The sequence below is a fragment of the Maylandia zebra genome, linkage group LG7 (genome assembly GCF_041146795.1).
Source record: "Maylandia zebra isolate NMK-2024a linkage group LG7, Mzebra_GT3a, whole genome shotgun sequence".
Taxonomy (NCBI): Eukaryota; Metazoa; Chordata; class Actinopteri; order Cichliformes; family Cichlidae; genus Maylandia; species Maylandia zebra.
The window spans coordinates 51,720,011-51,744,484 of record NC_135173.1 but is presented as its reverse complement, the minus strand read 5'-3'; the positions used below and the strand labels follow the sequence as shown (position 1 = coordinate 51,744,484).

General features: G+C 40.0%; 1 protein-coding gene across 1 annotated transcript in view; it reads left to right on the top strand.

The window, feature by feature from the left end:
- kcnt1a (potassium sodium-activated channel subfamily T member 1a) overlaps nt 1–24,474 on the top strand; it is a 42,916-nt gene that overhangs the window by 13,587 nt on the left and 4,855 nt on the right. The window contains exons 5-30 of the mRNA XM_004549763.2: nt 665–712; nt 999–1,047; nt 1,704–1,763; nt 2,056–2,130; nt 3,761–3,844; nt 4,549–4,643; nt 5,824–6,004; nt 6,082–6,246; nt 6,373–6,509; nt 12,728–12,791; nt 12,916–13,024; nt 14,581–14,689; nt 15,743–15,892; nt 18,545–18,774; nt 18,855–19,071; nt 20,394–20,499; nt 20,641–20,813; nt 22,038–22,109; nt 22,215–22,349; nt 22,471–22,582; nt 22,673–22,774; nt 23,058–23,141; nt 23,235–23,363; nt 23,590–23,884; nt 23,961–24,023; nt 24,106–24,190. Of these exons, the coding sequence (XP_004549820.1) occupies nt 665–712; nt 999–1,047; nt 1,704–1,763; nt 2,056–2,130; nt 3,761–3,844; nt 4,549–4,643; nt 5,824–6,004; nt 6,082–6,246; nt 6,373–6,509; nt 12,728–12,791; nt 12,916–13,024; nt 14,581–14,689; nt 15,743–15,892; nt 18,545–18,774; nt 18,855–19,071; nt 20,394–20,499; nt 20,641–20,813; nt 22,038–22,109; nt 22,215–22,349; nt 22,471–22,582; nt 22,673–22,774; nt 23,058–23,141; nt 23,235–23,363; nt 23,590–23,884; nt 23,961–24,023; nt 24,106–24,190 (3,129 nt within the window). The remainder of the gene's footprint in view (nt 1–664; nt 713–998; nt 1,048–1,703; nt 1,764–2,055; nt 2,131–3,760; nt 3,845–4,548; nt 4,644–5,823; nt 6,005–6,081; nt 6,247–6,372; nt 6,510–12,727; nt 12,792–12,915; nt 13,025–14,580; nt 14,690–15,742; nt 15,893–18,544; nt 18,775–18,854; nt 19,072–20,393; nt 20,500–20,640; nt 20,814–22,037; nt 22,110–22,214; nt 22,350–22,470; nt 22,583–22,672; nt 22,775–23,057; nt 23,142–23,234; nt 23,364–23,589; nt 23,885–23,960; nt 24,024–24,105; nt 24,191–24,474) is intronic.

The following is a 24,474-nucleotide window of genomic DNA, read 5'->3' as shown; positions in this document are numbered from 1 at the left end:
TGATTCCACAGATAGTCACCTCAGAACAAGAAGCTCCTGGGCTTGACTCCACCAGCAGTGTGGGGCCTTTCTGTGTGGATTTTGCATGTTCCCTTTGTGCTTGCATGGTTTCTCCCAGAATTAGTTTGGCTTACTCCCACAGTCCAAACATCAGGCATTTCAGTTTAATACTAATTCCAGTGATTCTAAATTGGCTGTAGGTGTGAGTATAAAAGCGTTTTGTTATATGAGAAATATAACAAAGGTTCAACTTTGATGACTGAAGATATGTCTTATAGGACCAATAGATAAAGCAAAGATTTGCTTATAGGACAGAACAGGAAGCCTTTTCTCTTTTCCATACAGTTATCTATGAGGAGCTGGCCAGCTCCTTTGGGTGGTTAACTTGATTAATTGGCTTGTTGTGTGCTTTAATTTTTACACAAATCAAATGATCATTAATAAATAAATGTATGTTTCATATTTAAGTTTTTAAAATTTTTTAAAAGTGTGAAAAGATCTAGCATTCTATTTTAATTCAGTATGAAGATTTAGGAACTCATACTTTGCTTTAATAAACTGACGTGTCTACGATCTAGTTCAGCTGCAGAAATCCTCCCATGTTCATGTTTCACTTCCTGCTATTTTGCTGCCTTCCTCCCTTACCATCATCACTACTCCACAGTGTCGACTGTCAGTGGAACGGTTCAGTGCAGGACAGAGAAATTAACTGGTAAGCAGCAAAAGGTGTGATTTCTTTCAGCTCTTTGTTTGGTCTGATACCTCATTTCTTCCATTCACCTTATTAGTTATTCTGGCAGGCCATCGGTGTTTTCATTATCGGATTTTCCCTTTTTATCAACATTTATGTAAAGAGATCCCTGCCAGCTTGGTCTTCTGTTTATCTCACGTTGTCACTGATGGTATAGACACCAATCATGTACAATTTTTCTTTGATTTGGAGGGAATTTGTTGTTAAATGTAGTACAATTGTCACTCTTGTGTGCTCTCTCTGTCAGGGAGTTGATCTTCTGGGTGGATAGGAAGCTTCCTGTCTGGGCCATTCAAGTGAGTCACAAGAGAAGAAAGAGCACATAAAGCAAAACTTTCAATGACTTTCACTGAGTTGCATAAACTTGTGTGTGTGTTTGCCGGCCTCATTGGCACAGCTGGTACAGTTTGTACCTTGTGAGTGTCTGTGTGCGTGCATGTGTGTGTCATTGTGACAAATTGTCCTGGAAACATCTTCTGTAAGTGGAACTACCACAAAGCCATTTTGAGTTCTCGGGCAGGTCTTTATCTGTCTGTCTGTCTGTCTCTCTGTATATCTGTCTGTCTGTCTGTCTGTCTGTGGACAGATTTCAACAGCATAGCGTCACAACCGTGCAAGATTCAAGATACTTTACAGGTGTGTAGTTGAAAATGATGGCCGATTTTTAAAGACGGGGGTTCTCCGACCCATGTGTACTCACACGATCAGGTAACAGTGTAGCAGTGACTACATGGGTCGTGTGTCAGAACATCAACATATTGACAGGTGTTGCAACTGGAGTGATCCCATCTCTGCTTTCAATTGTGCTGTTGACCAAATATTTGACTGTCTAATGCAAACCATAAATGTCTGATCATCATGTGAAAACATGGTGAGCGTCATTCTTAGAAGATTATTTGTGACAACGCTGTTGTAAATAATTAAGTATGTCTTATATCCTGTTTTTGCACAGGTGATTGTGGCCATCATTAGTTTCCTGGAGACTATGTTACTAATGTATCTGAGTTACAAGGTAAGACAGAGTGTGCTAAAAAAAAGCACTCTGGCTTCAAACATGATTAATGCATTCTGTACAATTAATCACTTACAATGTGCTAGATTGACAATCCATAAGTGGTGCAATTAGACCAAGTCATTTGTCAAGGCTACATTAAAGACAGACAGTAATTGCAGGATATGGCTGAGGTGAAGGAATAAGTGGTTTTGCAGGGTGACAGACAACAATGAATCTCTGCAGTGACTCACTGTCTTTTGTGTGCTTACAGATGAAAGTGTTAAAAGTCTGTGCCTGTTTTTACTTTTAGGGGAACATTTGGGAGCAGATATTCCAGGTGTCCTTTCTTCTAGAGATGATCAACACAGTTCCCTTCATCATTACGGTAAAAGTTTTACCATGACAACCCTGAAATGTGCTTTATTATGCAGAAGCACTCCATGAAAAATTAAGCACATCCTATGATTCAGAAGCTTGTGGAATCACTTTTAGCAGCAATAACTTTAATAGTTAGCAACCATTTTCTATATGATTATATCACTCTCTCACATTGATGTGGAGGAATTTTAGCCCACTCTCTTCTGCAACATTGCTTCAGTTCACTGAGTTTTGCAGTTTATTTATGCACAGCTCTTTTAATTCAATTCAGTTCAATTCCATATATTTATACAACACCAAATCACACAACAGTCGCCTCAAGGCGCTTTATATTGTAAGGTAGATCCTACAATAATACATACAGAAAAAAAGCCAACAATCATATGACCCCTATGAGCAAGCACTTTGGCAAAAGTGGAAAGGAAAAACTCCCTTTTAACTTTGTTATAGATTTGATGCTTTACTTGAGGTCATTAAACATGTGGCCTCTGGAATTATTGCTATACAGAGGAGTTTGTGGTTGATTCTAAGGCTGCAAGGTCCCCAGCACCTGTTGCTGCAAAATAAACAAATCGTCACCCCTCTACTGTGACGATTTGATAGTTGGTATAAGGTGTTATGCTATGTCCACCTCTGGGAAGATTGGTTACTATCTTGAATGTTTTCCACTTTTGAAGAATCATTCTCATTGTATGAAGGATTGTATGCATTGTATAAATGATGGACGTAATACTCCCTCCCAGATTGATGAGCAGCAGCAGTTGCTTCTCAAAGATGGTTGCTGAGTTCTTTCGTCTTCCGTATTGTGTTAAAGCACACTGAATGCTCTGGACCAGCAAACTGCAAAAACTTCTGCTCCTGTAATACCCTCATTAGGTGTACTCACGCATAATGATGGTCTCTTAATCAGCACCTGGCTGCTACTTAACCTCTTAGGTCCGATTGGTAGGGTGTACTGGATTTTTTTACACACTCTTCTGCTTAGGTTTACTGTCATGTTGTTGTTACTCCAAATGTATTTATCTGTTCTTAAGATAATGTTTTTTGATTATATTAAGATAGATAGAATCTAAAGAGGGTGTACTTTCTAATGGATGGCACCTTGATTTGTGGTGGCCAGATGGCCAGAAAAAAATAATCATTTCAAGCTCAGCAGAATTGTCTCTTTAAAGAAGTCTTGGCCTTGCTACTCTAAAAGATAAAACAAGTTTCATTAAGGACTAGTTTGTTGGTGCCAAACTACATCAATGTGCAGGACAAGTGTGCATCTGCCTGTCACAAGAGGGTCATCAACATTCAAATCATTGCCCTTGCTGTAATTAATGCTGCATGCTTGCTTTGATTAGCTCTTATATGAAAATGCTCAACTACAACAAGTACTAGAGAGGTAACACTGACATTTTGTGCAGATTGAGCTACATGGACAGAGAAGATAGAACTACAAACATCATAGCTGACTAAGACAGTGCAGAGTATTCCTCTTTAATGATTCTGGGTATAAAAACGTTACACAGTAATACTTAAAAGTTTTAATTTTCACAGGTAGCACGTTTAAGCTGCAGACATATGACCCACTGCTGTGAGATTTTTATTGTTTGAGAAAACTCTGAAATGAAGTGTTTTCTACCTCTCCTCAGATTTTCTGGCCCTCGATAAGGAACATTTTCATTCCTGTGTTTCTCAACTGCTGGTTGGCCAAATGTGCTTTGGAGAATATGATCGTAAGTCAAAGCAGTTAACTGAATTTTGTCTATTAATGACCAGTTTTCAACAGCTTATTGATTTACTTCAGACATTTTAACTGCACTGATTTATAAAGGCCTTCGTACTCCCCGACATCCACACTGTAACAACAAAAAATCCTTCTTTGGTTCTGCTCTGTTTGTGCTGCACACAGGAGGGAGCTCATTAGGGATTATTTTCAGTGCTGTGTGCATTTTATCATGTTGCTCTGCAGACTGCAGTGGGGAGCATACAAGAGTAGAAGCATCTGCAACCGCTAAACAAATTCACAATTAAATGGAACAGGGGTAGACGCAGTGTCACTGATTATAAGCATTTGTATCCTTGGGAAACACAGTGGTCCAGTGGTAGTACTCACTGTCACCTCACAACAGGCAGGAGCTTAGTTCAAATCCAGACTGGTCCTATTGCATGCCTTCACTGTGTCTGCTTGGGTTTGCTCCAGGTATTCCAGCTTCCTCCCACAATCCAAAAAACATGCATGGGGTTGGATTAATTAGAGATCCTAAATTGACTCTAGATGTGACCTATTATCTGTCTCTGTGTATTAACCCTACAACAGTGTACCCTCGTCCTGTGACAGCTGTGATAGGCTTCAGCCTCCCCCTATAACTCTGAATTTGATAAGCAGAAGAAAATGAATAGGTTTTTAACTATAACTGCTGTATGTTGTTTATGGTAGAACGATGTCCATCGAGCGATCCAGAGGACCAACTCGGCCATGTTTAACCAGGTCCTCATTCTGATCTGCACCCTGCTCTGCCTCGTCTTCACTGGGTGAGCCTGCCTCTGCAGGGACTGTAAAACCATTCTGTTCAGAGTGGTGACATATTGTGCTTCTGTCTGTGTTTGCTAAAATGTGAAAGAACTGTGCAGATTTTTATTTATATTTTTAATAATTACTAAGCGATACTAAAAATGGTGATCCAGATAATTCCAAATATTATGGGAGCATAACTTTGACAGTGCTGTTTAGTTCACTGCAGGGTAGTTAAACTCATAGACAGTACGTAAAACACAGATGTAACCATGATTATGTGAGCTGTTTATAAACTGTTGTTTTGAAGCCTGGAGCTGAGCATTTTCACCATCAGCGTCTTGGTTTTTGGAAACCAGAGGTGACAAGCAATGGTTGGCTCTGACTGAGAAATCGAGTGACTCTGTGCGCTCATATGGTAGCGACCTGCCAATCACAAGGCAGGCGGACTCCAAAATATACCCTGCTTTATTTAACTCTGAATGGGGCCATAAAATTAAAAATATGAAAATCATGTTATAGAGATGATTCAAAACTAGCAATTGAGATCATAATCATAATTATATTAATGAAGAAAACTGCAAAACAAACTAATAAAGTAAACAAATCCACTGATTTATCCATGTGTGGCTGATGCCATCACAGTGAGACAGCTGACGTCACATCTCCTGGCATCCACCGTGTTTTTGTGTTATTTCAGCTTGCTGTATACTCTTGCTTTTTGTGACCTGGTAAATGTGACACCGTTGCCGCAGCCGAGTGCAAAACAAGCGTATGAGATCACATTTCAGTGATATAGCCGTACAGGAACTTAGACATTTTCAGATTATACAGTGGAGGTTGATGCAACAGCTTTAAAAGAAGAGAATTTACAGTGAAAACTTTGAAAAGCACCCACCAGCTTTGTGCTTTGATTTCTTCTACTCTATACTACTGGTTAAAGTATAATTGTAACGGTGAAGAGTGATCCAAACCATTTTTGCTAGCTGAGAAATGCTCAAAATGAATTAAAATATCAGTTATGAAGTCAAAATGACAAACAAAAGCTTAATGTTTATTTTTTATTAATATTTAAACAAACCTTTTAGTTGTTAATACAGCATATTTATTTATCTATTCCTTGTGGCCTCTATGTCCAGGTTCATAACCAACCTACATGCTGTAGCTGTATATGCTGACTTCGTATTTGTTTGTATACAGCACGTGTGGGATTCAGCACCTGGAACGAGCAGGCAAAAACCTCTCCCTCTTCACTTCGTTCTACTTCTGCATTGTCACCTTCTCCACTGTGGGCTTCGGAGATGTGACTCCCCGCATATGGCCTTCCCAGTTACTGGTAGTCATCATGATCTGCGTGGCCCTGGTGGTGCTGCCTCTTCAGGTACAAAGATACTGAAATAATCTTTGGATCCGTTTACATTTCCTCGTGTGACCTTTGCATCGCTTGCTGCTTGTCAGTTTGAAGAGCTGATCTACCTGTGGATGGAGAGACAGAAGTCTGGGGGGAATTACAGCCGCCACAGAGCACAGACAGAGAAACATGTTGTGCTGTGTGTCAGCGCACTCAAAATAGACCTGCTCATGGACTTTCTCAATGAATTCTACGCTCATCCACGACTGCAGGTAACGACCGTTACATACACGTGCTCGAGGTTTACTTACAAGTGATAATGACTGACATGGTGTGTCTCCATTTACATAGAAATTCCTCTTTTGAGATACTGATGTGGTTCTTACATAATCTTCAAGGATTACTATGTGGTGATCCTGTGCCCAACTGAAATGGACCTCCAGGTGCGAAGGGTGCTGCAGATCCCTCTGTGGTCTCAAAGAGTCATCTATCTGCAAGGGTCTGTCCTCAAAGATCAGGATCTGCTTAGAGCCAAGTAAGTTACAGTTCCTATAACTAGATTATACTTTAACTGTGACTTTTTCCAATATATAATCCTGTGAAAAAAAGAGACTCTTCACAGGACTGTTTGCAGTCCTGTTAGAAACTAATCACACCCTTCCCGCTTCCAATAGGAATTAAGAGGGTAAGTAACACTTAGCCCTGCTAATCAAATGTACTTGATTAACTGATCATCAGCAAGTTAGAACACCTCTACAAAATTTTGTCAGTTTGCTAATCTTAACACAATTAAAACAATGCAACAGCCTCAGGAGTCACACTGTGCAATTCTCAGAGAAACTGGACCCCAGAGCTACATCTCAGACTTTACAGGCTTCAGCTAGTATGTTAAATGTAAAGGTTTATGACAGTACAATGAGAAAAAGACTGAACAAGTCTGGCTTGTTTGGAAGGGAGAAAGCGACATAACAGCACAGCATAGCACAGCGGGTTTGCCAAGTTGCATCTGAACCACACGACTTCTGAAACAATGCCCTTTGCACAGATGAGACCAAATGTGAGGCCATCTGTCCAACAGCTAAAACTTGGGCTCAAACTGGGTCGTGCAACAGGACCAAGATCTCCAGACAAATCTACAATCTTGTTTATTATTTCCTTACGCCTGGTGCACTTTCTTTTGGTGTTATGGTTTCATGTCCCTCTTGTTTTCCCACACTGTTAGTTTATTGTCTCCTTAGTCCTGGTCTTTTATTTTGGGAACCTCTTGTCTCTTGTGTTTTGTATTCAATTCTGCTTCCCCTCTTTCATTATCTGTAATTAGTTTCAGCTGTTTTCCCACCTGTTGCCTGTTTCCATGTTATCCTGTGTTTGTATATAAAGCCTCAGTCTCCTTTTTGTCCTTTGTTGTATTTTTCCTAGTTCTATATTTCCCTTGAATACTAGAAGTTTTGGTTTTCTTGTTTTTAACTTGCATTATTTTGTACTTGGTGTAAGTTTAGCATTTTAGCCGCTTTTAAGTTTACCCATTGTCTAACAAGTCCTGCTTTTTGCATCCATCTTCTGCCTGCTACACAGCTGCTTCTGACACAAATGCCAACAAACATCAATGAAATGAAGGAAAATTGCAGTCAATAACATTGATTAGGGACGTGGTAAAAGTTTGGAACACTGTCCATCATTTACTGAAATGCGCCATGTTGGTGCTCATTTTGTGGGAGACTAAAAATTGCTTTATTATATAAAATTTTACAATCATTGTGTAATCTTTACTGAGTTCGCAGAATAGTATGGTAAATGGTAAATGGCCTGCATTTGTATAGCGCTTTTCTAGTCCATAGGACCCCAAAGCGCTTTACACTACATTCAGTCATTCACCCATTCACACACACATTCACACACTGGCGATGGCAAGCTACATTGTAGCCACAGCTGCCCTGGGGCGCACTGACAGAGGCGAGGCTGCCAGACACAGGCGCCACCGGTGTATTAAAGCACAGAATGAATATTGGGAGGGGAGAGGATGGGAGTTGAGCTGTTGAAGCCCATATTATTAGTTAATGCAGTCCTTAGAAACCCACTATAAGTGGTTAAGTGTAAGTGTAAACATAGTCATAATAAAATACTGTTTTACTGTGTTTGCTTCACTGTGTTTGGCAAGGGAGAAAACATTTTGAGAAGAGGTCAGAGTGATGTGAGAATTTTATTTCTAAATAAATTCAATTGGGCCCCAAAGTATTTGTGCTTGACTTCAAAAGAATGCTACTAGAATGAAAATGAACAAATGGAAATACAGCTTGGATCAAATGCGTAGTTAAGATGTTAAGATAAATGTCAAACTTCCCATTACAAAGAATAACATAGATATTGAAAGAGAAAGTTGAAAAATGAAATGGTTTCAAGACTGACCTTTGTTGAAATTGTCTTTTTCCCCTTTTTTCTCAGTCAAATAGCTCTGTGTGCTGTTTTTTTCAGTTTGTTTGTCTTTCTTGGTTTCCTGTTGATTGGTTATGTTAAAAATATAATAATGTACTGGTGTCATATTCATAAAGACAGTTTTATGGATTCCTTTTATCATCTGACATCTGCACCTCATTTGTTTCCAATTAAATCATCTACAGTGGCTCCCAAAAGTTCATATTTCACATTCTGGGAAAGGTACTGATAATTCTTGCAAACTGTCAGTAGGACTTAAAAGACTATTGTCCTACCAATCCTTAATATTACCCTGATATTCTCTTCTTCTTTTCTTAGTAAATAGGCTTGTCAGAGCTATTGTTTGGCCTCATACTCAGACAACACTGTAATTATTCATTCAAGCTATACTCATTCCTTTTGAAAGTGAACCGATATAGGGACTGCTCTTCTGAAGAAAGGCAACATAATCTGTCTCACATTCTTCTGATACTTTGGAGTTGTGAAAGATTCATGAGGGAGACTATGGAACATTGTAACAATGATGAAAGGCATAAAAACTTGTTGTCAATCTGTATGTCAAGTCAGGTTTATTTTTGTAGCCATAATGACATCTGTGACTCAGTTGAATTTTATTTATGTCGTACCTCTCATACAAGTCCAATTTGACAAATATCCAGTATGCAGAGCTGCAGCCAAGCTTAAGCGATAAATCCAGGAATTTTGTACAGCGCATTACAGTTAGTTTGCATATTTGTGGTAATCGTATACAGTCTTGATTTATGTACGGCTGTTTGAAAAACTTCACAGGGATTCTTTCAGTGAAGTTGTGACAAAGGTGATAAAGATGAAGGTGTTCAATAGACAGAACCACACCAGGAACAGCCCAGATATACAGGGAGTGCAGAATTATTAGGCAAGTTGTATTTTTGAGGAATAATTTTATTATTGAACAACAACCATGTTCTCAATGAACCCAAAAATCTCATTAATATCAAAGCTGAATGTTTTTGGAAGTAGTTTTTAGTTTGTTTTTAGTTTTAGCTATTTTAGGGGGATATCTGTGTGTGCAGGTGACTATTACTGTGCATAATTATTAGGCAACTTAACAAAAAACAAATATATACCCATTTCAATTATTTATTTTTACCAGTGAAACCAATATAACATCTCCACATTCACAGATATACATTTCTGACATTCAAAAACAAAACAAAAACAAATCAGCGACCAATATAGCCACCTTTCTTTGCAAGGACACTCAAAAGCCTGCCATCCATGGATTCTGTCAGTGTTTTGATCTGTTCACCATCAACATTGTGTGCAGCAGCAACCACAGCCTCCCAGACACTGTTCAGAGAGGTGTACTGTTTTCCCTCCTTGTAAATCTCACATTTGATGATGAACCACAGGTTCTCAATGGGGTTCAGATCAGGTGAACAAGGAGGCCATGTCATTAGTTTTTCTTCTTTTATACCCTTTCTTGCCAGCCACGCTGTGGAGTACTTGGACGCGTGTGATGGAGCATTGTCCTGCATGAAAATCATGTTTTTCTTGAAGGATGCAGACTTCTTCCTGTACCACTGCTTGAAGAAGGTGTCTTCCAGAAACTGGCAGTAGGACTGGGAGTTGAGCTTGACTCCATCCTCAACCCGAAAAGGCCCCACAAGCTCATCTTTGATGATACCAGCCCAAACCAGTACTCCACCTCCACCTTGCTGGCGTCTGAGTTGGACTGGAGCTCTCTGCCCTTTACCAATCCAGCCACGGGCCCATCCATCTGGCCCATCAAGACTCACTCTCATTTCATCAGTCCATAAAACCTTAGAAAAACCAGTCTTGAGATATTTCTTGGCCCAGTCTTGACGTTTCAGCTTGTGCGTCTTGTTCAGTGGTGGTCGTCTTTCAGCCTTTCTTACCTTGGCCATGTCTCTGAGTATTGCACACCTTGTGCTTTTGGGCACTCCAGTGATGTTGCAGCTCTGAAATATGGCCAAACTGGTGGCAAGTGGCATCTTGGCAGCTGCACGCTTGACTTTTCTCAGTTCATGGGCAGTTATTTTGCTCCTTGGTTTTTCCACACGCTTCTTGCGACCCTGTCGACTATTTTGAATGAAACGCTTGATTGTTCGATGATCACGCTTCAGAAGCTTTGCAGTTTTGAGACTGCTGCATCCCTCTGCAAGATATCTCACTGTTTTTGACTTTTCTGAGCCCGTCAAGTCCTTCTTTTGACCCATTTTGCCAAAGGAAAGGACGTTGCCTAATAATTATGCACACCTGATATAGGGTGTTGATGTCATTAGACCACACCCCTTCTCATTACAGAGATGCACATCACCTAATATGCTTAATTGGTAGTAGGCTTTCGAGCCTATACAGCTTGGAGTAAGACAACATGCATGAAGAGGATGAAGTGGACAAAATACTCATTTGCCTAATAATTCTGCACTCCCTGTAAAGTAAAGGATATAAAGGAATAATTATCTGGTGCTTTGCTTAATTTGTAAGTTTGCTTACCTCAAAAAAGTCTTTGATTTTTATGGTAGTTTCATTTGAATTTTAATAGAGAGAATATCAAACAAAATCCAGAAAAAATACATTACACAGAAGTTAGAAACTGATTTGCATATGATTGAGTGAAATAAGTATTCGATCCTCAAGCAAAACATAACTTAGTACTTGGTACCCTTGTTTGCAACAGCGACAGCAAGATGTTTCTTGTAGTTGCAGACAGGAGGGATTTTGTTCCGCTCCTCCTTCCAGAAACTCTCTCCTTTATGTTTGTTGGCTGCTGCTTGGCAACTCAAAGCTTCAGCTGCCTCCACAGATTTTCTATAGGATTGAAGTCTGGAGACTGGCTAGGCCACTATATGAACTTAATGTGCTTCTTCTTTAGCCACGCCTCTGTTACCTTGGCAGTATGTTTTGGGTCAAGGTCATGGAAAAACAGCCCCAAATTATTTTTCCAACTCTGTGCTTGACTGTGAGGATGACTTTGGGTCATACTTAGTATTAATCTTTCTTCAAAGTCCGAGTTGATGCTGAAGAGCTTGATTTTGGTTTCATGTGACCACAGCGCTCTCTCTGGATCATTTAGATGTTCACTGGCAAACTTAAGACAGGTCTGTACGTGTGCCTTCTTTGGCAGGGGGACCTTGCAGGCACTGCAAGATTTCAGTTTATCACAGCATAGTGTGTTACCAGTGGTGACTTCAGTTCAGTTTTATTTATATAGCGCCAAATTAAACAACAGTTGCCTCAAGGTACTTTATATTATAAGTTAAAGACTCCGCAATAATACCAGGAAAACAGAGAAAACCCTAACAATCATATAATCCCCTATGAGCAAGCGCTTTGCTGACAGTTGGAAGGAGGGGCGGGGCCATCTGCCGCGACCAGTTGGGGATGAGGGAAGGAAAACAGGTCTCCTGTTATTGTGAGGGGAGGAAGAGAAGTTATATATATATTTTTTTCCATTTCTAAATCACATCAACAGTTGTTACCTTCTCACCAACCTTGTTGTCGTCTTGTAGTCCATTCTAGCCTTGTGCAGTTCTACAGTCTTATGCTTGATCTTCTTCGGCAGCTATTTGGTTTTGCGTGGTGGTGGAGAAGTGGGAATGGATAAAACTGATTTTATAGACAGGTTGAATAGGTTCAATTATTTATTTCAGTTAAAATTATGCATATCAATCTGCAACTTTTATGTAATGTGTTTTCCTCCATTAAAAGTAAAGAAACATAAGAATTAGAGAGCAAATTCAGGGGATCCCCCACCATAGCTGCCATCTTTGAAAACATTTTATTAATAATTAATAATAATAATTAATAACTGTAAACATAAACACACCCTGGCACTTCTCAGTCCTGTGCTGACTGTACAGCTGTACCATACGGCATGTCCTAACTTTATTCAAATCAAAATTACATTGATGTAATGGATTGTGTAAATTCACTGTATACATTTGGCAGGTTTCTGACAGAGCAATTAGAAGTCGAGGACTGGGCGTGTAGAGCTTATATTCTGCATCTGGCACTGTTTCAAATCCTCCCACACTTTGTTTTGCATTCTGCACTCTCTTGGCTCTGTTAATCATATGCAAAATCAGTTCCATATTCTCAGCACCTTCAGTATACAGTATATATTATTTCAGCTTGTTTTGTCTGCCTGCAAGCGAGCAATGCTAATCTGAAAATTCAATCAAAGATTGTTGTTGTCTCGCCTCACTATTATCATTTCAGCTTTGTCTTTTGTGGGTTGTATTTTCTCTGCCGCTGTTTTGTTTTTTTGTGTAACATGACATTTAATAATTTGTCAATTTTGTCACAATTCTGCAGAATGGATGATGCAGAGGCTTGTTTCATATTGAGCAGCCGTAACGAGGTGGATCGCATGGCTGCAGTAAGACAAAAAATAACAAATGACAAATTATGAACTGTGCTGTAATTCTGATTTATGAGTTTTCAGAAATTAATGCTGTCTGTCACAGAGACAGCTGCATAATTTTTGTTGTTTCCCCCCTCAGGACCATCAGACCATCCTGAGAGCTTGGGCAGTGAAAGACTTTGCTCCAAATTGTCCCCTATATGTCCAGATACTCAAACCTGAAAATAAGTTCCATGTTAAATTTGCAGGTGAGAGTTTCTAAATGAAATAATGAAGCAATCACGCAAATACATGTTCAGTCAAGTCAGTAACTTTTTGGACAATGACACAGTTGTTTTGTAATTTTGCCTCTGTACATCATCATGGTGGATTTAAATGTAAACAGTTAAGGTCGACTGAAGCTGAGAGTTTTTATCCGCTTTATTTGATATGGAATAATGAGGGGAGAGGCCTCACCTGACCATGAAACTGTTTATCAGTCCAATGACCTTTGGACATCTGGCTAAATAGGAACTATATATAAAAATGGCTGTAATTCCTAAACAGCTAGTGCAACACTTTTATTAAACCCTTTTATTCACCCCTTGAATTAAAGTCTGAACTTTAAATCAAAGCTTGATTGTGTGGTTTAAAATGCACTGTGGTGGTGTGCTCAGACAAAACAACAGAAATTATTTTTTTGCCCATAAAAAAAGCAAATGGGGAATTATTTTACAGCCCACTTCTTTCCCTTCATATACACTCATTGGTCACTTTATTTGGTATACCTGTTCAACATCTCGTTAGGACAAGCAGCTAATCAATCACATGGCAGCAACTTAGTGGATAATAATAATGGATTGGATTTATATAGCGCTTTTCAAGGCACCCAAAGCACTTTACAATACCACTATTCATTCACTCTTACATTCATACACTGGTGGAGGTAAGCTACGGTTGTAGCCACAGCTGCCCTGGGGCAGACTGACAGAAGCGAGGCTGCCATATCGCGCCATCGGCCCCTCTGGCCAACACCAGTAGGCAAGTAGGGTAAAGTGTCTTGCCCAAGGACACAACGACCAGGACAGAGAGCCCAGGGATTGAACCGGCAACCTTCCGGTTAGAGATGCGATTCACAACCCCCTGAGCCACGGTCGCCCTGGCTCAGGGGGCATGTTTGGTTAAAGCGACGTGCTGAAGTTCAAAGTGAGCATCAGAATGGAGAAGAAAGCTGATTTAAGTGACTTTGAACATGACATGGTTGCTGGTGCCAGATGGGTGTTCTGAGTACTTCAGAAAAAAGAGGTCCAACCGAGTACTAGCTAGGTGTACATAATGAAATGGCCAGTGAGTCTATTTACCAGTAGCTTTTGTTCAGTCTGTGGTAATCAGACATTTATAAACCTTCCAGTTTGTTCTTTTACACCTAACAACTGCCCATACAGTTAGCTATTTCAGGTTTAAATGTCAGGCGAAAGCCAAGAGTTGATTAGCTTAGCTCGGCATAAATGTGTAACTCCCCATAACACCAGCATGTACTGTAAAAATTAATGAGATTGTGATTTAGCAAGAATTTGGGGAGTTAAGTGTATTTGTTAACAAATACAAATCTGTAAGACAGCTCTGATTGTGCACACAAGTAAATGCACACATGACCTTGGCTAAGCCTTATCATATACTTGCCTTTGCAGTGATGATGGGGCTGATACAACTTTGTACAGTGACACATAATATAATCACCCCATTATAACATTAGTGCAAGTTGTAGAGTACTGTGAGTAGTTCTCGGCCAGCTCTGCTGATCAACTATTTTCTTCATTTTCAGATCATGTTGTTTGCGAGGAAGAGTTCAAGTACGCCATGCTGGCTCTCAACTGTGTTTGTCCTGCCACCTCCACTTTGGTTACACTCCTTGTACACACTTCCCGTGGACGGTCAGTTCTTCTACAAAACCTCCTCAGGCTGTTTGATTACTCCTTAGTGAGACTGCAAAGTTCAAATTTCTTCACATTTTCATGTCTGCTGATGCATAAATAGGGCCCATGGAGCTGCCACAGAGAGGTGAGAAAGCCAAGCCAAAGACAAAAGTCCCAGCTCATTGTGAAGCTCAGCAGGATGTAGGAGAGAGTGCACCAAAAGAGAGAACAGCCGCCACCGAGATTGATTTTTTTAGCATGTGTTTCCTTTGTAGCGCCGTATGAAAAGCACTCCAGTGGAAAATGATTTTTTCACAGCATGCAAACAGATCTCGCTTAAAAGCTGATTTCAGTGCTCAAGGGAAACAGCATTAATGAAGAATAAATAGGCTTTAGTTAGTGCTTGCTGTGTTCCTGTCAACCCTTCAGAAAAAAAAAAGCTTGTGTATTTTCTATTCTAAATTTTTAAAATTGCAGACATTTTCCACACAAGTGTAACAATATGTACCTGAACGTACCGTATTTCATTCTGCATGTTTCCTTCGCTTGTGTGGGCGTTTTGTGTGAAACGCTAGGTTTTAGTGACATGCAGCTCATCATGGCGCTGCAGTGGGAAATAAAAGGGGATCAGGAGTTACCAATCGTCACGAGCAAGTTATTTTTCCTTTTACTCAGAAATATGAAAGTTAGAGTGAGAAATCCAATTTACATGTCTTCTTATGCAAATATTAATAACTACTAAGAAGCAAGTCTGTAAACCACCACCTTGGGGTTGTTCTGAGCATCTCTCACAGCCCATTAAACTCCATCAAAGCACTTGAACAATTACAGTAATAACCGGAAGTCATTACAAAGGGCATATTAGCACAAAACTGCCTGACTGACACAGATAAATTAAGCTGCCTGCTTTCGTCAGGAGACTTTTGAGACCCCAAGGGTCTAGAGGTAGGTGTGCAGCAAAGAAGAGAGTTTTTCTTTCACAACTGATGATTATCACTGATGCTGAATAGACTGAATAGGTTTACGTGTTAAATTTACCCATCCGTCTGTATTTCCTCTGAATGATTCCAGAGAAGGACAGCAATCCCCGGAGCAATGGCAGAGGATGTATGGATGTTGCTCCGGCAACGAGGTCTACCACATCAAAGTGTGTGACAGCAAGTTCTTTGGAGAGTACAATGGCAAAAGCTTCACATATGCCTCCTTTCATGCTCACAAGAAGTGAGTAGCTTTGTAAGCAAACGCATCTCCCTCAGAGATTAAAATGTTTGCTTGTCTGTTTAGCTTAGTGTTACACAGCATTAAGTGCTTCAGCAGTGCTTTTCTGGTGAAAGTCATATTCTGTGTGCCGCAGACTACAAAAACACTGGTTTTAATTTCATGCATGTTTAAATAACACTTCTGCTCTTGTTTGAAGAAAAAGCTGTGCCAAATACTGTCTTGCCTAGAATTATAAAAGGAAGTTCATATCATCCTTATATCCGTCCTTTGCAAATAAAGCTACTAGCATCAATCAGTTAGCTAATCATGGCTTGAAAACCGGAAATAAGTAGAGCCGTTAGCTTGTCTCTGTCCAAAGGTATCTAAATCCACCTATCAGCAGCTTTAAGACCCATCAAACAACTGTTCTGCATAGGGCAGAGTTTAAAGTTTAAAAACTATTCAAGATTAAATAGTTAGAATGAATTTGAAGCTTTATCTAAATTAATTTCATTTCAAAGGTTAATGAGACCTAAAAACTTCATGTCCAGTATATTCAGTTATATCTGATGAAGGCTGCCTAAAATTATGCTGGCTTTGCACACACATAAGACTTTAGGGGCTTCTTCTTTCCGTCCAATAATGTTCCATAATTTTCAATTTAGAATTGTGTCTCATGTCTCTCTGTTACACTGTCTCTGATGCTACACACAACCTAATTTAGCAGTGACCAAAGATACCACAGTCTGCCCTGCACCAGTTCAGCACCTGTCTGTCTAATATACAAAGTTATACATGGTCTGGCACCTCCACCAATGAGTGATCTTATTAAACAAAAGTCTAGCAGTGTTGTCGGGTCTCGACTGACTCGAGCCACTGTGAGAGGTGATTGTGAATGGGCATTTAGACGGACCACCTTTTCACAGAATGCTCTGTCGTATCAAGGAGTGAGCTTCTGGAATAGTCTTCCACTGTCAGGGAAAGTACAAGTCTTTGTATCTTTAAGAGTCACTTAAAAGGGTGGCTGAGGGACGCACAAACATGTGATCATGTTTAATTAATCATGCTTTACATTAGACGTGAAAAAGAGTTAGTGTATTACAAAAAGGGAAACAACTATTAATGTAATGGGTCAGTGCAATAACCCGACAGTCAGGGCATGTGTAATACTGGGGTTTGTGCAATATAATTGATGTGTTTCCGTTATTGTTCTCTGTATTGTCCTCTGTTGTCCACTCCTCTTGTCATTGTTTGTTCTAATATGATGTAATCACTGTTTAAATCCTTGTCACATGATCTGTAAATAGTGTCTTTGTATGTTTTGACTATTTTGTGTGTAACACCAACCTGGCAGAGGGTCTGCAGATGGAAATTAGCCCAGGGCTATAATCTGGCATATTTACATTTGTTAAAATGTTCATTAATGTGTATTGCCCCACTTTCTAAATAAAGTAAAATTACACTAAATTAAATTAACACAGTTCATCACTGTACACTAAACAACATCACTGAAAAACTACCCAGTCTAACCTGCTCTTACTATCTTTTTTAGTAAAATGGACTGAAACATTCAATTTGAAATTATGTGCTACTTTTAAAAAATTACTCCACTTACCAAGTACCACAAACACAACTTCTTATCTGAACCATGAGCGCATTGCAGGGATGAAATGAAAAAAAGGATACATGCAGGCGGGGTCATCTGTTGACTTAACTCCCTCAGTGGCATCAGTTAAAAGGAGAACCACAATGCAGCTCGTAAAAACAGATGTTGCTTGACAGTATTTTGTGCAACTACCACTCAGATGTAACAACTCGTTAACTGTAGATGCCATTCTGGATTGTTCCAACCTCCTTCAACCCCTGGATAAGGAGCATGTGGCTGTGTTTGGACATGACATAAGAATCATACTGATGCTCCATCAAAATAGGACGTAAGAAGCTCCACTTTGGGGGTTTTCTTGTGTTCCCATGTCTTTCATGTACAGTCTAGTAGTCGCTTTGTCCTGCTGGAAGAGTCCTGCCATCAGGGAGTGGTATTAGTGTTGTGTTCAAACTAAAATCTACTATTCATCGGGTTCTAAGAGAGAACGGCATATCATATTAGCAACTGAACTAGCTGCAAAACAATATCAGTCAGAAGATCTTTTGTGGGATTGTATCAGTTATCAAGGAAAGCTCAGTATTTCTTAACACCTGTTTTGTATAATTTTAGCAAAGTGCTATAATGAAAATTTATTTGATATAGGAATAACAAGTACATTTAATATGCATGGAGGTTAATTATTAATCTTGGAGCTCTCATTAAGATGCAAATTAAAGTTTTTCTTTTTTTCATGCTGTAAAATATAATTAGCTAATAATACCTCAAACTTATACCTCTTTGATGACATCTCTGATAAGATATATCTGTTTAGATGAGAAAGAATGAGCAGAAACACCAACAAATATGCTTTAAGATTGCAAATCTTATTAAAGCTCTTAATAGCTTTTAAGCAATTAAAAGACTTACTACTGAATTTTCAGTTTTAATTTGAAGTTTCTGTGCTCATCCAATCTGAAAATCTAGTCTTTAAACTTACGAGTAGAACTGCTCTTTTTCTTTTGTCCTCAGTCTTCCATCAAGCAGGTCGTTCAGGCGCTTTAGTCTAACGGCAGGTATGTGATCCCCAGGTATGGTGTTTGTCTGATTGGTATAAAGAGGGAAGACAACAAGAGCATCCTGTTAAACCCTGGGCCGCGCCACATCATGGCTTCTACAGACACATGCTACTACATCAACATCACCAAGGAGGAAAACTCAGCCTTCATCTTCAACCAGGAGGAGAAGAAGGGTGGTCCTGCTGGGGGACTCTTTGATGGGCCTTCACAGCTTCCTGTCCACAGCATCATTGCCAGCATGGGTGAGAAAGAAAACAAACTGATCACGTTCGATCAAACTTAGGACTGAGATTCATATGAACCAGAATGGATGTATTTACAGGTACGGTTGCCATGGATCTTCAGAATACAACCCCTCCTGATGCCCCAGTAGGTAAACTGGTCCCACCTACAGTAAATGGAACTGGAAGTCGTAGGCCGAGCATTGCTCCGGTTCAGGAATTAGCAGACTCTGCCTCAATCTTGCCATGTGACCTGCTAAGTGACCAATCAGAAGATGACTCGGTCTTCACAGATGAAAAAGGCCACTCATCTACAGAGTAAGGATTCTGGTTTTCTGTGCACGTGTAAACACACACAGTTTAATACCACCAGTCTATTTTCTTAACTTCTTGTCCAGTTCGGGGTAGTGGGAAGACTGGAGTCTAAACCAGCTCTCATAGAGGGAAAGGCAGGTCACACCCTGCCAGACAAACATAGTTGTATTAAACATTAAGATTGTCTTAATTTGCACATGGATGTATGCCTTGTATTCAGAATGCTGGCAGGTATTAAATGTGTATTTTATGTCACCATGGCTGAAGTTCATGTTGTTCTCAGAGAGCCAGCCATTCACTCTCACATCTTTGAGAATTACCAGCTGACAGGGAGGACATAAAAACACACACAAAAAGGTGGCAGATGGTAACTGGATTCAAAACCAGGACTCTCTTGCTGTGAAAATGCACGTTAAAGCCATTAACTGTATCTGGACATAGCCTCTGTGTTCATAGTGTTTATGTATCTTTTTTGAATCTACGTTGTTTTTACTGAACAGCAAGGTTCAAAATATCTGGCTTCACAATTAAAAGGTATTGAAGTCTACGAGCCCATTGCTCATTTTATTTATAACTTCAGTTAACAACTTTGTAATATTATGGTCTTAGTCACTGTCACTGATGTTTGTTTTGTAAAATATGACACAGTTTTAGATGGTAGCGACGTCCATCTATTATATACAGTCTATTCTTAAACCTATTTACAAGGAGACCGAGCAGAAACCACACCTAAAGAAACTGATTTAAAAAAAAACAGCAGGGAGTATTATTAGCGAGTATGATTACTCGTTATTTATTAGGCTTAAATTTTTCTCAGATAGAACATAATTTTTTGTAATCTTGTATTTTTGCTTTAAGTTTGCATTCTTGTTTAAGTTCACAACATGAACTTTAGCATGCTGGCATGGGTTCATGTTGTTCTTGTTCAACTTGAACAAGAACAACATGAACTTCAGCCATGGTGACATAAAATACACATTTAATATATGCCAGCATTCTGAATACCAGGCATACATCCATGTGCAAATTAAGACAAACTTAATGTTTAATACAACTATTTTCTTCACTGTTTTGTAGTATCCGCCTATATATTATGCAAAAAAACAACAACCCTCAAACAAACAAACAATGTTTCTTACCTGTTAGATTTCTGTAGTGGCCCGTGCTAATGTGCTGTACATATAATAAAGATACTCCTTCATATTTCCTTTTTTCTCTCCAAGTAACAGAGGCCAGTTTGGGTGTTTTTATTAAAAAATAAAGGAAAGGAAAGTCCTGTATGGTTTATGAAATGTGTCGTTCATGCTTTTTGGATTCGTTGCCAGGTATGTGAAAGGTTATCCCCCTAACTCTCCGTACATTGGGAGCTCGCCCACCCTTTGCCATCTGTTGGCTGAAAAAGCCCCGTTTTGCTGCCTACGTCTGGACCAGGTGGGCAGTCGATGTTCCTTCAACTTAGTCACTCAAATTACTTACTGCCTCAATCACTCCCTCTCTCCTCTCTCTGTCCTTCACTTCATAAAAGCAATCCTGAAATACCTCCATGTTTCTGAGTTTTTTCTGTCTTTGCAGGGGTGCAGGCACAACAGCTTCGAGGATGCCAAAGCGTACGGGTTTAAAAACAAGCTCATAATCGTTTCAGCCGAAACAGCAGGGAACGGTCTCTATAACTTCATAGTGCCTCTCAGAGCCTATTACAGACCCAGGAAAGAACTCAACCCTATTGTCTTGCTGTTGGATAACCCGTGAGTTCGCCCTCGCGGCGCGCACACACGCCTGCCACACGCACACTGTCCCTTTCTTCTCCCTTCACTCCATCCTTCACCGTTTCACACCGGGAAACATTATGTATGTTAAAAGCCTGCGTCAGCCGAGCACTTAGGACACGGCTGTGGAGGCGGGACTCCATTGTCAGCCCTGATGTTAGGTTAGTGCTGTACCGCTTGCAGTGACGGTGTGTTTTGAGTGACAAAGAAAATAAAAACGCTGCTCTCTGTACCTCCAGACGGTCACCATGGTAACTTGCTTTGCCTTGAACCTGAATGATTTAGATTGCTACAAGGGGAGGAAAAGATGGAGAAAATTATTTCTTTGGAGAGCACTACGCAGGCTTTCATCCACAGCCCTGATGTGTCCCTTTCAGCCCCCACATGCCAGCTCTCAGGACTCTCATGAAAACAGACAGATAACAATAACTCTCCGTTCATGCGGCGCTCTCTCTTTCTCTCTTCCTATTGGTGTCGCACGCATACAAATACAAACACCCACGCATTTACGACAGCCTTGGGTCTCTAGTCAGCAGGACTGGGCAGATGCATATGCAGTGACGTTCTGTCAGCAGCTAAATCTCTCTGAGTGGACTCATCCCTCAGCCTGAAGCCACTAACAGGGAATTAAAGCTACCATTTAAGTGCTTTGGGGAACTTGTGCTCACTGTTGCACATATTATAAGAGCATAGCAGCTACTATAGTCAAAAATCTTAATGCTTTCTACTTTAATAGACTTTATTTTATGTTTGTCTTCTTTTTTTGAGGAGCCGTCAGGGCTATTTCATTTTGCCAGCTGAGATTTGAATGATCAAATGCTCAATATTTCAAATTTGGCCCATCTCATGTTGTTATAATTCATCGCTGCACATTAAACAAAATGACAAGAAATGGCATGTCTACAAGAAATACTATTCACTTTTTGTGTAGCTCTTTTTAACAGTGCAGCAGTTCAACACTCTTTACATAAGACAGAAAGATAAACATCATTAGTAACACTATATTTACATAATATCAGAAGTGTGGCTACACACAGCAAAATATTTAAAAAGTACAAGAGGAAGCCAACATGTTTTCAGAGAAAGGAAGCTTGGGCTACAACTTTTCTATGTTTGAATGATACACTTATCTCTTTAAAATCTGTTATATATTCATGTAATAAGGTTCATGGAAGCTAAATGCACCATATATACTTCCCTCAGGCCTGATAATCACTTCTTGGAGGCCATCTGCTGTTTCCCAATGGTCTACTACATGGCTGGATCCATAGACAAGTGAGAATGTCACATAATTTTCTGCTTTCATTTTCAGTTTTGATATTTATTACATTTACTTTTTTATGTTATATTCTGCTTTTTTATTGTGTGTGTATATTTCAGTCTGGACAGCCTGCTCCAGTGTGGGATCATCTACGCCGATAACCTGGTCGTTGTGGATAAAGAGAGCACCATGAGCGCCGAGGAAGATTACATGGCTGATGCCAAAACTATTGTCAACGTGCAGACAATGTTCAGGTAAAGTGAGCATTTTTTCCAGTCGTTCATATATTATTCATGAACCGCAGTCAGTTTGTTATGAAATGATGCCTGAGCTTCTAATTCCTCTTTTTTTTTCTATCACTTTCTCCCACTCAAGGTTGTTTCCCAGTCTCAGTATAATCACAGAGCTTACTCACCCATCCAACATGAGATTCATGCAGTTCAGAGCGAAGGACTGCTACTCATACTCTCTCTCTAAGTTGGAAAAGGTAAAAACAGCATGAGGGAGCTTACGGTTAGTTGCCCTGTAGGCCTTTACAGATGCTTTGCTTTATGTGTGTCCTGTCTCTCCCCCACAGAAGGAGCGTGACAAAGGCTCCAACTTGGCCTTCATGTTTCGCCTACCCTTCGCTGCGGGCAGAGTCTTCAGTATCAGCATGCTGGACACCCTGCTCTACCAGGTTGGTACACACTTGCAGCGAAACGCATAGTCTGAGGTGACTCTTTTTTAACACTAGGTGAAAGAAATGAGTAATGTCTGAATGATGGCTCATAGCAGCAGAAAAACAGCATCACCTGAAGATGGTGAGCAGTGTTACCATCATAAAGCACAAGTGCCCTCTTGTGTTCAGTGACTGATTAAAAGGTTTCCCTTTTTTTTTTCTATTGCATTTATAGCTGTCATGGCTATGTGTATGTGTATGTATGAAGCGATACAAGTAATCTTCTGCTATTCTTTGTTAGTCTTTTGTGAAGGACTACATGATCCTTATTGCAAGACTGCTGCTGGGGCTGGATACCACCCCAGGATCAGGATACCTGTGTGCTGTGAGTGTGACAGAAGAACAGAATTAATGAAAAGAAAGAAGCACAGTGCAGCCCATATGCCCTAATAGTATATGCTATCATGTGCTGTTCTAGATGAAAGTAAAAGAGGAGGATCTGTGGATTGGCACTTACGGGAGACTGTTCCAGAAGCTCTGCTCCTCTAGTGCTGAAATTCCTATTGGGATCTATCGAACTGAGTCACACATTTTCTGCACTTCTGAGGTGAGATCTAAGCAAGATGTCAGGCTATCAATCTCCAGTCCAAGAACTTGTTTATTAAATACACAAAAAACAAATGAATGTATGCAGTGATGTATTTCCATTGAGATCTCATTTTGGTGCTTGAGCAAAAACTAAAAACAGAAGAAAATGATTTACCTCAATGAATTATGGTCAGCCTCCCTTCTTTAAAGATGTGTAAATGTAACTTATTGTCTCGCCACCTTAGTCGCAGGTGTCAGTCAGCGTTGATGACTGCGAGGACACAAAGGATAAGGGGGACGAGTCTCGCAACAACGACCCATCCGATCACCCCCTGTTGAGGAAGAAGAGCATGCAGTGGGCTCGGCGTCTGAGTAAGAAAAGTGTGCGGTGGCAGGGGGCGAGCCGGGATTCGAACAAAGAAAACGCCCAGCGCATTGCCCAGCAGCGCCTCAACCTCTACAGGCGCTCTGAGAGGGAAGAGCTGTCAGAACTGGTCCGCAACCGCATGAGGCACCTGGGCCTCCCCACATCTGGATATGGTAATGATAGACACGAGAAAACCGACAGCTCGGTATTTAATTGTTTTTAATCTAACTGCTGTTTGTGTACCTGTAGATGACCTGACAAATCTGACAGCCAGTGACGTCATGAACAGAGTTAATCTGGGTTACCTACAAGGTATTCAACTCATGATCCTGCAAATACAGTTTGATCATGGCATCGCCTTTTGTGCTTGACTGTGGTGATGTTTGTGTTTCAGATGAACAGAACGATCACCAAAATACTCTCTCCTATGTCCTTATTAACCCATCTCCTGACACTAGGCTGGAGCTCAATGATGTTGTGTAAGTTTTACTACTTTATGTTGCTGCGCTGTGTATTTCCCTTCCTCCACATCGTTGTATTTCGATGTATTTACATGTCTGATGACATCAAATTATTCAACGGTGAGGGAAAAAGAAAAAAAAATGCCAGTAAGATATTAGTGCACACTATAATTAAAATAAAGTGAATTGCCAATATTTTTATGTTATTAATGAATGAATGTAATTTGTAGAGCAAATCCATAAAAATGGCATATTAACTAATTTTACATGCTACAACTTTACATTTTTGTCAGTTTATTAGG